The sequence below is a fragment of the Mastigoproctus giganteus genome, chromosome 8 (assembly GCF_048544385.1).
Source record: "Mastigoproctus giganteus isolate SK-2022 chromosome 8, ASM4854438v1, whole genome shotgun sequence".
Taxonomy (NCBI): domain Eukaryota; kingdom Metazoa; phylum Arthropoda; class Arachnida; order Uropygi; family Thelyphonidae; genus Mastigoproctus; species Mastigoproctus giganteus.
In genome coordinates, this window is record NC_143582.1 from 122,342,461 (window position 1) to 122,356,952 (window position 14,492).

Below are 14,492 nucleotides of genomic sequence, written 5' to 3' on the forward strand. Positions count from 1 at the left end.
CAGCGAGATTGCAAACACTATTTTTTTGCCGATCATACGCATTAATGAGTTCGACTTTATCTTTTAAAGTTAAATGTTTACGAGAAGACATTGTGCACTTCACACGACACTGAACAAAACTGAAAACACGACCATATCCCCCCCCCCCTGAACACACCGAATTTATCAGAAGTTTTACACGTGCCTTAAAATTCTTGAAAAAGGGTTTAGAACCTTGATAAAATTCAGAGAATCGGAAATAAAAAATAAACAGACGATTGAGGCAATACGTGGAAGAAACGTTCCTAGAAAAAGGGCCGTGAGCTCGCCCGCTGTCCGTTATGGGGAGATCAAATTAAGTGCTAATCTAAACGAAACAGTGCAGATATCCTGTCTGCGTCCGTTACAGAGAATGTCCGCTAGACAGAAGCTGAAAACACCTTAAAACCAATGGAGGTGAGTTGGGGAATTTGAAGATGTCCGTTAACGAGAGGTTTCCGTTAGGAGAAGTTTCACTGTATACAGTAAGTTCCAGTTATTGGAATCAGCTGTTTTAGAGAACCAAATTTCAAATAACCGATTCAGATCAATAAAATGCGCCCTTTCATTGTTTATTAGAATCACATCTTCGGTTATAAGAAATAATTCCAAAGGTCACAACCACAAAATAATAACACTTTGCAATCTAGTATAAATGGGTAGTTACTGTAGCTTTAACAGAAGAAATTGCACAGTCTGTTAATGATAATTTTGCCAAGGAGGAAAATGAAGATGAACAAATTCCAGTTACAAAACGGCAAACTCATGAAGTTATAGATGTCCTGAGGAGAGCACTGGATGAAACTGGTGCAAGTGATCGTGAATATGGACTATTATACAATATTGAGAAATCCACAAATAGACCTTGTAGTGATAATTTAAAGCAATCTAAAATAAGTGACTATTTTAAATTATAATCATGTTACAAAGTGTTATGTTAAATTAATATTTACAGTGAAGCTCCACTTTATGGCATTCCGCCAATAGAGCGGTTTCCAATTACAGTAAACCCCCGCTGTTCGCGGTTTCACGATCGCCGATTTAATATAAAATGAAACCTAAAAAAATGTGAATTTTAAAGCGCCGTGAATATTTTCCGCCATAAAAAACATGGGCGTGGCTAAAATTATCTTTCCCGGTAAAAACAGCACTCAGTGGGTGGGGGGAGAGAGGTGACAAAATCGCGAGTGTGGATGTTTCTCGCTAATCCTTGTTCAGTATGTGTTATGCGCTTGTCATGGAAGGTTCGTCGTTTGCTTTTAATTTATATGCTTATAAATTGAATAAATTTATCAATTTATAAATCGATATGCTTACAAAAAATGATAAATCTACCGTTTTGCAGTGTAAAACAGACTTTTTCGAGTGTGTTAACGGAAGAGTGACTTTATTGTGGACAAGTTCTTTCTAACCCCTACAAAAATATGGCTACGTATAACAAGAGAAATGTGAAAATATCAAAGAAGGTGATGACATTAGCGAATAAAATTGAGTTATTAGACAAAATTTCTAATGGTGATAGTGTCTCCTCAGTGGCAAAACATTATAAAATCAATGAATCAATGGTACGATCAATGAAAAAATCATCGGAAGAAAAAATCCGCTGTTGTGTCCGTGAAAACGCGCTAATTGTTTCAAAAATTTGCTCTGTAACTCGTGATGTTAAATTAGAAAAAACGGAAAAAGCTTTAAATCTGTGGATAGAAGACCGAACTCAAAATAAAATTCCGTTAAAAAAGGCAAAGCACCTTTATCAACACTTGAGCAAAACTGGTGATAGCACTGGCAGAATAAGTTTTTTAGCTAGCAAAGGCGCTGGCTTGAAATTTCTAATAAATATTACATTTAATATTAAATCGTTTCTTATTTTCATTTTGATGCCATATGCTTGCATTTCACTACGTACTGTCTATGTACATAATATTATGTAGGTACATATAATATATACATAGACAATATTCTAGACTAGTTTTTCTTATATATTTCATACTTTGGAACGGAACCCCTTTATTATACTATAGGAGCCATAACTCAGTATTTTTCTCAGGAACGTAACCCCCGCGAATAGCGGGGGTTTACTGTATATCCATGTTTGTTTTGTTCAGTGCTTCCACTTTTTCGGCATTTTTGCGTATGACATGCTCAAGAGAGGGTCCAAAAATGGCGTCGAATGCCATTTCATTTACATTTTATTTACAGCACTTGTGCGCTCTAGATCTCTTTGTATTCTGGTAATTTTCCAAACCTTCAAACGAATTATATATAATATTTTTGTGCTAATTACAATGGCATCTACTAGTGATAAAAAAAAGGAGTCATAAGCCTCTTACTTTAAATGCCAAGTTAGAAATGCTTTCCAAAAGAATTTTGGGAAAGCTTCAGTATTTTGGATGGTAAAAAAAACTATTAGAGATGCATGGGAGGATGTCAAAGAAACAACAACGAAAGGTGCTTGGAAGAAGCTAATTCCCACACTTATGGACGATTTTTAAGACTGAGAATTCAGCGAATGAAGTCACTACAAATGTTGTGGAAATGGTAAGGGAATTAGAATTGGAAGTCAAGCCTGAGGATGTGGCAGAATTGTTTGTCTCTCATGATGAGACCATAACGGATTAAGATCTTTTGATTGAAGAGCAAAGAAGGATGTTTCACGAAGAGGAGTCACATCCTGATGATATTCCTGCTATACCTAGAGAAATGACCACTGAGGAATTGGAAAAAGCTATGAACTGTGTAGAAATGGTGATGGCAGCTTTTGAGAGAATTGATCCAAATTTCAAAAGAAGTTCTAAAGTGAATGCAAGACTTCTAGATATTGCATACTATAAAGAAATTCATGAGGCAAAGTTCATTGTTTTCCTACTTTACGAAAGTACCATCGCAACAGCTAGCCTTGAATAATCTTCAACGTCACCAGCAAGAGCTCCAACTAAGTTTCCATTGTCAAAACGAATAAGATTCATTAATGAGTCAGATGATGAAAATGTGCCCTCTCCTTCATACAATAAATGTATAAAATTATTCAAATTTACATTCATTACATCACTGTAAGTTAAGGGCAAAAATATTAACATAAGCCATATGAGTAGTGCATATTCATTTGATTTTCATATCATTTTTGAAGCCTAGCTATTGCTCACTTAATATATGAGAGTTTAAACATGTTATTAGGCTTTTATATGCACTGGCAAGTGAAAAAAAAAGATTATGTTCCACTTTTCGGCAGGGTCTGGAACCTAACCCGCTGTATATTAATTAAGCTATCTATGTAAGCATAAATTTATTTTCATTGTGCTGACCTGTGGATAATATTCTTCCAATTTTCGCGCATCATTTAATTCAGAATAAAGTGTAAAATTGCTTTATCTCTATTTTTTATAAATATTTGTAAAAAAAATATATTTGTTGATTTTTTACTCATTATAATCAAAATTCAATTTGCAAATGCGATCACTTAACTGGTACTTACTGTATATAGACAAATAATGCAAGTGCTAAGTAACCTATGTGTTATGAAGAATAAAAAGGATAATGATAGTTCTAAATTTGAAAGAAGTCGATTTTACAGAAGTAGTAATTGACAGATTCAGATTTGAAATGTGAAAGTTCACCTGATATGTTCTCTGAAAGTTAATGATTTTGTCTGTATAACAATACAGACAAACTGTTTTGCTTTTGTATGGCTGAAATTAAAGAATCCAAGTTTTATCACTAGCAGTATGCTTTATTAGTTCACTGACTGTCTTTATATTTAAAGAAGATATTTAGTACATGTAAAAATAACCTTGGAATCCTTGCTGATTCACTTATGAAAAATAATACTTGCTTGTATGTTTAGTTCTTTTCTAATTATCTTCTCTACAATATATTAAATTCATGGCAGATAGTGCTTTCTAAAAGTATACCCAACCCAATATGGAGTTTTTCTGTGATGCTATGGAAAATATTTAATGCAGTGCTAAAAGCCATGTCAAAACTTACAAATAGGCCGCCATAGCCTAGTGGTCAGGCGCGCGGGTGCATACGTACACGTGCCTTGAGTAACCGGGGTTCACACCCGTGACTGCTGAATACGGTGCTGTTTCTTGTATTCTGTCTATCTTGTGAACTCCCCTGATCATTTGGTCGTCCCGGAGTATAAACAGAAAATTTATTTTATTTATTATATATGTCAGCATGATCATGGACAACACCCCCCCCCTCCCTCGCACATCTACCAGCAGTTTGCCATCAGTGAATTAAATTATCAGCCTGTATGTGTAACAAACATTATTATACAAGACAGAAAATGAAATAGAATTTTATGAACAATATTTTTTATTAATACCTACACATCTTGAGACAACAAAAAATGATGGAAATGTTCACAATATGAAATGAAAAATGAGTACAGAATTTCAAGATGATAAATCCGCACGGTAATTTTGAAGCACTTTTAGGCCTCCATGTGAAGAAATTCTCTGAGACAGTCTTTGACATTACTCTATGTAACAGAGTAAGCTGCAAGCAGATTATACAAGCACAGTTCTGGTGTATCTAATAAATTAAATGTTCCTGTGCTACCTCATCAGTCCTAATCTTTTGGCTTCTATTTCATAAATAAGGAGACGCCACATTTTTACAACAAAAACTTCAGCTTCTTCATCCAGCACCTAAAATTAATAAGAAACTTAACAATGCAATTTTGCCTACTTATTCAAAGATATTATTATACTACAATACACTCTTGAATGAATGTTATGGAATTTTAACCCTTGCAAAACTGGGTATCAAATTTCTGACTGGAGAACAGGGAGTGAGTTTTTCACTAAATTTTTAAAATAATGTTCTTATTAAGAACAAGAATATGATCTTAATGCTCAACACAAGTAAAATTTTTGTAAAAAAAACAAAAATAAATCCACTATTACATTTTTTGATATAGAAATGTCCTATATATCTATTTATATATCATAATTTAATTTTATCAACCTGTGGATCTGATTCAAAAGTAAATTTGCAACAGGCAGAATCATCCTATTTCCATGCTGTCTTCTATTTTAAACTGTGTTTAAGACTAGTAGAAAACACAGAAAAAAAAGATCACAACATATACTGGAAACTTCAACATGATTTGATGCAACCTTCAAAACATAGATATATGTACTGAAAGGGTTAATCATATTTTTACTAAGTAGCATTCAACTTAACTTCTTAAAGTATGCAGAAAGAAGATTAATTTTCTAAATATGAAAAGAAATTAATTGCTAATTATCATATTAACAGTCTAAGGTTTAGCTATGTTCACATAAATACACTTTAAGCCATTAAATAAAACATTTTCAATTTTGTGTTAACTTTACAGTTAAACAATTTTATTAATCCTATTTAACCAGCTGGCATTCTTCATTTTTTTGAAGAATGCCAGCTGGTTAAATGGGGGGGGGGGGTGATAGCTTTAGTAGAGTTTTTCAATCATTGTTTGGATAAACAGCAAGAGATAAACATCAATTTTATGGGTGATCCATTTATCTGACTGGCATTCTTCATTTTCTTGATAGTGTTCTCAGCTGATACCTTCAGTTTTTCCAGTTTTGTTTGGACTGCAAAAAGTTTAGATTTTTTTTCAAACACTTCTTCATTCAGTAATAATGGCACCTAAACAGTGTAGTAAGAAGTGTGCAGCAGCAATAATATTAGTGACCAGATGAAAATTATTAAGAAATCACACAGAATATTCAATGACTAAGATTGTCGACGGGTTTGGAATAACAAAGAAACCATGTCTGAGTAAAGAAAAGCTTTGATGTAAAACCATTTGTGTAATCAATTGCTATATTTTTGGGCTTGAAAAGAGCACGCAATGCTACTTTAAAATGGAATATTATTATGGAAGCAGGATGAGTGGTACCATTCTGATTATAGGTGGGAATTTATCCAGTAAACACAATGGTCTCTAAAGAACCTGACGATACATTCTTCAGATGCCTGACAGGTGATTCCGAGCAGTTGTTGAGGAGACAGCTGATGCTTTTTTTGGCAGGCTTGCACTGGAGAAATAAGGATTCTAGTGGAGGTTAGACTACCATCACCAGCATATCAAGTAACAGCATACAGCTAAATGATTTTGTGATAAAGGAGAAAGAGATACTGAAGTGAAAAGTGAATAATGCACCTGAAGGCTGATGAAATCTGTCCACTTATATTTAAAGCAGTAAAAAAAAAAAAAAACCTTGAGCCTTTATTATAAGAGAATCCTGGGATTTAGGGATGTCTCTATAGACTGGAGATGAAAGTGAGTAATTACTAACTTGTAAATTTCATTTCTGTTTGAGGGAAAATAATCGATAAATAAGTGATTAATGAAGTTATGCAGTTATATTGCATTTTTAGCGCTCATCTCTTAAGAGAAAACATTGTCAGACTAATCTGATTAGCTACTTTGATGCAACAACTAAGGAACTGGATGCCAAAAATAATTTTGATATCACACACCTAATATCAACAAAGCTATTGTACATATACATTTGCTTACAAATTACAGTACTATGGTGTTGTGGATCAGGAAAATACAAGCAATGTCTATCTCTGAGTGTATTAAACCCCCCACCATATGTACACATTCTAGGTTTTTGATATTCTTAATCACTTGTGATGTCAAAGTTAATCATAAAATTCAAGTAAATGGCACCACACAAAAAGTATAAAAAAAACTTGATTCTTTTCTTGAAATAAAGATTAATGTAATTACACTTATTTGCTGTCAAGGCCACTTTCATGTAAAGCAGCAACTCTATTCCGTACCCATCTTTAACCAGTACTCTGTTCAAACAACCGTAATGTCATTATGCACTAAAATTTGAGTTTGAAACAATTATACCTTGCTTGCCATTTATTTTGTTAGCCAAACAAAATATCAAATTTAATTTTCACTTGGAAGAGTTTTGAATATAACTTACTGTTGGATACTAAGCTTTCCTTTCATAAAAAGAAAGCTTACTACTTAAAAGGAAACGTAATTAAGTCTTATTAGTTCAAGTGATATTATCTCTAACATTATAGTTAATGTGTATTTTCCTTAAATAAGCTTTATATGTGTTGTGTACTTTAATATCCTTATTTCAAAGCACGCAATTAAAATTTAATTTACTCTCCTTGCCTTTAGTTTTATAACCATGCAAAATTATAATTTCAACAATAGCTTAACTTGCATTTTCAATTTTCTTCTATTCTGCTCAAGCAACACATGATATTGTGTTGCGTACACAACAATCATACTTTCAAACAGCATGCATCAGACCTAATGACAATATTTTTTGCTACTGAGACTCAGACTGTTTGGAGCTAAATAGCAAATCTAATAAATCTATGAAGAGCAGTAGTCATTAGTAACCACTGTCTGTCTTTTGGCACTCAATCTTCCCTTTATTCATACTGTGCCCATAATGGCACACTGCTCCAATTTCACAACAAACTTTCATGTGGAAGTGTTACTAAAAAACTTTACTAAAATCTAAATATACGATGCTAAAAATAATTTTGACATCAAAATCCTTGAGACATCAATCTTGTGTGACTACACAGTAATCAATCAGTTTGGTCAGAGAAGTTCCCTCAACAAATCTGTATAGTGCATTCCTGTCAAGATGATTTGGTATTACTTGTTTAATCCTTCTTCTTAAAACTTTTACCCATGATTGGTAATGGAACTTGCAGGAATGAAGTTCTCAGTATTCTCACCCTAATTTACATGTGATTTAATATCATCTACTCTAAATAGTTTGAGTGAAAATTGAACTTGAGAAGGACAATATTCATCCATGCAAGTCACATTAAAGTTTTCAGTTTTCATTTCTTTATACACTGTGTTATTTTATCATATCATATTTAATCATATAGTTATTTTATTCTGCACTCATTATTTTGGCATCAGATTTGATTTAACAGTCCAACATTCCAATTCGCAATATAATTAAATATTTATTTGATTGATGGGCAATAGATGTGCATGTTGTATAAAAAAGAATTGACATACATAGGTAATTTTTAGTGCTGAAAGAGAAACACGACTGTTTCGTGTTTCTCGAGTGGATTAAAAAAGGTACAAATTATGAACTAATTAGATTTGACTGCCCTAGCCCCAGACATTGAGTAGAGGTCCAGACTACTGCCATGGATTACAGAAAAGAGAAATTGGAGGAGATAGATAGGCTCAGTGCAGTGGTTCATTAAAAACAGCCCATGCTGGCTTTTGACATCCTGGAAATACAAACCATAATTCCACTACAACCAGATAGCAGTGGAAAAAGGTTTTAGTGAATTTTCTCTAATAGTGCTAATGATGTTCATGTAAACTGCATGATTGATTGTGCATACAAATTATATGAACATACAATTTACAACTGAATCAAAATCATTATATAATCATTGATGAATAAAATTAAAGTGAAGGTTTCTATATACAATTCAATGGTAAAATTTCTTGGAAGTCGTGAATGTCCTGAACATCATCTGTAACAATATAAATTTTAGATTTCAAAATATAAGAGCAACGAAGCTCAATCCTTCCTACTTAAGTTACTATTTGAAAAATATAAAGAATTGCTCATACCTTTTGATAGGAAACTCCTACTGCCCGTTCACATGAAATTAATTCGATTACTACATTATATTATATAAAAAAGGTCTCAGTATATAATGCAATTATGCTTTTTAAAAGTATAGTTAATATATACGGGCTCGTTAAACACTAATCTTGTCTTCAATTTCCATTATTTACTTACTGCCAGAAGGAAGAGTAAAGTGCAGCCGATGTACATCAACTCACCTAAAACTAAACCAACCAGCAATAACAGACCGCAAACAGAAGACAATTGTTGAAATATCTTAAAATATTTTTGACTAAACTTCTTAATAATGGACTAAGTTATTTCGGGATGATCTGTGCTCACAAAAAGTAAAGTGAATAACTTAACAATATCCACTCCCTTATAAAACAAGATTCAATTAAAATTAGCACTCTGGGGAGAGATTATTTTGTTAACCAATGTAAGGTATATTTACACGATAAGGCCACCCAAATGGCTTTATCGCGAAAATCAATATTGAACTAGTATATTTAAACTCGTATATTCCCAGTTTAACATTTTATGGTAGGTACCTAGACGACATCCTGGTTATTTCTCGTAAAGATATTGTCTCATGGGGGCTTTAAACAAAATTCATACGAGACTAAAATTCATTTTAGAGGAGGAGAAACTGGGAGAGAAATCTGTAAATTTTCTTAACTTTACATTAACAACAGTCAATGATAAGATACATATTTTTTTTAAAAATATACTGCAAACCAACAAACACAGGAAAATTTTTACATTATTTGAGTTATCACCCTTTTATTTATAAAAGAAATATCATTTTCAACCAATTTTATAATGCATACAGATCTAGTTCAACACAGAATCTCTTAATGATGAACTTAGGGAACTCTACAAAATTTTTGAACAGGGGATATGCATTAGGTATAATTGAGAGTATTCAACATTAGGCGAAACAAAAATTGGAATCGGTTTCATTTAGTAAGAACACTACGAAAAATACTTTATTAAAGTTCCTTATGTACAACAGTGGTATAAACAATTTATTAAAATTTTTAAAAACACGGAATTTAAAATTGTTCCACAGACCATAAGTAAACTCTACACAGTATTGAAGATGAGGAAGACAACTACAACTATAAATACAGAACCTACCAACATAGTCTATAATAGGGGTGGCCAGCAAGTCGATTGTGGCTTTAATTTTGGTCAATCACGACGAATTTTAAATATATACCATATTTCCCCATGTATAAAACACATCCTTTTTCGAAAAATTTGGGGTCTAAAAACTGAGTGCGTCTTATACAGTGATTGTAGATTTTTTTACTTGCATTTCGCGCTTGTTTTCTTTGCACTCATTGTTTCCTACTTGTTACTGGTATATTAGGTTATGTATTGCCATGCCCAGAAATGGCTCAGAAAAGATTTTCGTACAGTGCTGAATTCAAGTTAAAAGTGATCCAGTTTGCAAAAGGGAATGGAAATCGTGCTACTGAACGTAAGTTTGGTGCTCCTCCAACTGAGAAAACAATCGGAGACTGGCTACGGGAAGAAGAAACCCTACTGAAAACGGCACGGCAAAAGAAGGCCATGAGAGGCAAGTCAGCAAGATGGCCTGATTTAGAGAGGGAATTGAAGATATGGATTGAAGAGCAAAGGGCAATTGGAATTCCTGTGTCCACAAAGATGGTTCAGCATGAGACAAGAAGAATTGCTGATGAAAAAGAAGTTACTGATTTAAAAGGAGGACACAATTGGTGCTTCAGGTTCATGAAACGGAATGGACTAAGCATGCATACACGCACCAGACTTGCCCAAAAGATGCCTGAAAGCTATGAGCAGAAGGTCCTTGAATTTCATCGTTTTGTCATTCAATGTCGGAAGACACATCAGTTTGAGTTGGGGCAGATTGCAAAATGGACGAAGTCCCCCTTCAATTTGATGTCCCAAGTAACAGAACTGTTGATAAGAAGGGGTCAAAACCGTAACTGTGAAGACAAGTGGACATGAAAAGAGCCATTATACAGTTGTTCTAGCTTGTTGTGCCGACGGAACCAAGCTGCCTCCTATGCTGATTTTCAAATGCAAAACAATGCCAAAAGAAGACATTCCTCAAGGAGTGATTGTCCACGTTCATGAGAAGGGTTGGATGGATCAGGATGGGATGAAGATCTGGTTTGAGAAAGTTTGGAGCAGGAGACCAGGTGGGCTCTTACGCAAACCTGCCCTATTGGTGTTTGATCAGTTCAGGGCACACATAACAAAAAAACTCAAAGAAGATTGCTGCAGAGCAAAAAACAAAACTTGCTGTAATACCTGGAGGCTTGACATCCCAGCTCCAACCACTTGATGTCAGCATTAACAAACCCTTCAAAGCTGCCATGAGAGACGAATGGAACCAATGGATGAAGTCTTCTGGGGACAATTTGACACCAGCAGGAAGAGTGAAGAAACCAACTATAGAAGTTTGTACCTGGGTGAAAAGATCCTGGGATAATATCAAGATTGAGATCGTTGTCAAGTCATTTAAGAAGTGTGGCATTTCAAATGCCATAGATGAAACTGAGGACGAGGCAATATATGAAGACTGATTTGTCATTCAGACACAGATGAGGACAAGCTAATGGATGGGAGTTTTGACAGTGATGAGGAGTTGTATGAATTTTATGATGAATAAAACTTGAGTTCAATAACTTTATGTAATACATTTTTTTTTCAAATTCTGGGCCCCAAAATTAAGGTGCATCTTATACATGGGGAAATATGGTATAATAAAATATCCCCAGGGGCTCACATCTAGTGAGTATGGGTTTGGCAAACCCAGGAACTTGAGCTGGATATCATCATTCTTCTCTTGCTTGGTGATTCCCCTCTACTTCTGACTCTTGTTTTCTTTCTCAGGGTAATTCAAAAAGTTTCTTTTTTTGCTTGGTGTAGCAGAAACCTCAGGCTTCCTTGCAACATATGGCTAATAATAATAATAAATAGATTAGTCAAAATCTAAATGTTTTATTATTATTAATGGCCCCACTGCATACGATTATCACCAATCCATTGAACCATGTGACAACTCTTGTTGCCGCGCAGAGCATAGTGTACGTGTGGAATTCTTATTTAGCTTACTTAATATTAATAACTGGCCAGTACTTACACATTAATTTGATTGGATTTAAAATGAATACTACGAAAAATAGTAAAACATAATTTTCATCAAGAGTTGGAACTAGAATACTTTTTTGTAATGATAAAAGTAAAATGACATGGAATAATATACGAAATATACTAGGACAATTCAGGAAAAACTATAAGAAGAGGGGGGGGGATTAAGATATGGAATGAAGAAATAGCTAAAGCAGTACAATCTTAAATATATAAAAAACAAGACAAGTGAGAATGAAGAAATATATAAACAAGAACGCAATAAAACTCAAGATATAACAAGGAAGGCTAGAATAAATATAATAAAGGAAGAACAATGGAAAAAACATTATGAAGAATTATGGAAAGACCCAAAATATCAAACAGAAGATATACAGCTAGACCCAGTTAGCGATACAGATCCGATAACGAAGGAAGAATTGGAAAAGGCATTGAAAGCAGTAGGAATGGATGGTATAAATGCAGAACTGATCAAGTATGGAGGAAGTTTTTTAAAATACAGGATACTAAATTTATTTACTAAATGTTGGGAACAATATAAAATGCCAGATGAATGGAAGATAGCAAAATTATTTCAGTATTTAAAAAAAGGAAACAGAAATGATGCAAAGAATTATAGAGGGATTAGCATACTAAATACAGTACAGTCACACACACGATAGTTGTGTTCCTAGAAACCCTTGTGCAATATAAATAACAGGCCCAATGGGAAAAATAGGGTTATGTGCCGCGACCACCCAAGATCGAACCCGCATTTATAACCAAATCATTACCAAACAATAAATAATCGTAATAAAATGCATAAGTATTTTATTACGATTATTTACTCTATTTATTCAATATTTTATTACGTAATAGTCGTAATAAAATACTTATGTATTTTATTACGACTATTATGTAATAAAATATTGAATAAATAGAGTAAATAATCGTAAGGAAACTCGTTCTTTGTTTGATTTTCTATCCAAACAGATGATAGCGGTTCCATGTCTTGCTCAAATGGATTTTATTACACTTTGAGTTGTTCCTGCTATGAAAGTTTTTATTTTCTCTGCATTCTTTCTAATTCTGGATGTTGCCTCATTTAGACCTGCACGTGCATTATCACATGTTCTTTCAATTCGCTCAAAGCGTTTCACAAGTTCATATTTTTTCTCTCACAGAGGCAGACTGGCCATAAGCCTTACCGGAGAAACCCCAGTGGGCCGGAGGCCAGAAGTGTGATTTTGGCCATAAACGCTAGTAGGAGGCCACTACAGATTTTCCCGAGTAAGAATTTTTGAACCAGTCCGCCTCTGTCTATCAATATTGCTTTTCTTTTTCTCTCTGAATCTGTAGTGTCTTCACCAGGTGCTTCCTTTTCGTACCTTTTAAGTATTTTACTCATTTTTAGGGAATAAAGCACAATTACAAAATGAGGAGGCACGCTTGATACACATAAACAAAGCTGCACAACTGAATAAACAACACCGTAAAGGCGACACATTAACACCTCACTAGCTCACATTTTACTAAAGCACATTTCTGGAGATCACAACCATAAAACAATACAAACAATTTTCAGTTGTGTTTCTGCTAGTGGAATCTGTTATAAACTGGTAGTAAAGTCGATCTAATTGCATTTGCGATAATACCGATAGCTGGAATTGTGTGGGTTTTTATGTTATTATGGTGAAATATGTTTCCCTCTCACTGATATAAAAAACATAAATACATATTCAGAATCTTCTCTCCATTGCTATCGTGTTGTGTTCAGTTGGGGTGATTCCACGTTCGACTGCCATTTCTTGTAAACACAAAGGCAATCGTGCATAAGCGAATTCGGTTCGTGTTATACACGATATCGTTCCCCTATTTATAAATCATGTATGATCGAATTCGTGCAGTGTAAACACGTGTTATACAAGGACTGACTGCATGTAAAATGTATAGCAAATTAATAAATAATAGAATTAAAATGATCTCTGATGAAATATTAATAGAAGAACAGGCAGGATTCAGAAAAGGAAGATCATGTACAGATAATATATTTATATTAAAACAAATAATAGAAAAACAAAAAGAGTTTAATTTTTAGAAACGCATTTAGCATTTATAGATTATGAAAAAGCATTTTATCGAGTAAACAGACGAAAACTATGGGACATACTGAGTAATAAAGGATACCCAAAGCATCTTACAAAAATAATACAAGTTTATATTAAGGAACAAAAATAGTAATAGATACAGGTAATAAATTAACAGAAGAAAGTATAATAAATCAAAGAGTTAGACAGGGATGTAGCTTGTCACCAATGCCGTTTAACATATATATCGAGGATATGATTTGTAAATGGAAAGAATATATTTAAATACAAAGAATAGGATTAATACACTATTATTATTTGCAGATGAGCAAGTAATTATTCAAGATAGTGAAGATAATTTACAAAGAGCAGTATTTAAATTAAACCAAATAACAGAAGAATATAAAGTTAAAATATCAACGATGAAAACTAGAACAATGGCTTTTAAAGGGAAAAATATGGTGACAATAAAAATAGTTATAGACAATAAAATATTGGAACAAGTAAAACATTTTAAATATCTAGGAAGTGATATAACATATGTCAAAGAAGATAAGAACCAGAAATTGGTGAAATTTCAAAATATATGTGGAACAATAAAAAGAACTCTAGCTAAGAAAACAAGGAAAGAAACACAATTGAAATTTTACAAAGTAATGACAATTCCAAC

General features: G+C 33.5%; 1 protein-coding gene across 3 annotated transcripts in view; it reads right to left on the reverse strand.

The window, feature by feature from the left end:
* Window positions 1-4,431: 4,431 nt before the first annotated feature.
* LOC150081794 (RNA-binding protein 25) overlaps window positions 4,432-14,492 on the reverse strand; it is a 769,112-nt gene continuing 759,051 nt past the window's right edge. For all 3 annotated transcript variants that reach the window (XM_090378892.1, XM_090378890.1, XM_090378891.1), the window contains one exon: window positions 4,432-4,673. In XM_090378892.1, the coding sequence (XP_090235018.1) occupies window positions 4,581-4,673 (93 nt within the window). In that variant the 3' untranslated portion in view covers window positions 4,432-4,580. The remainder of the gene's footprint in view (window positions 4,674-14,492) is intronic.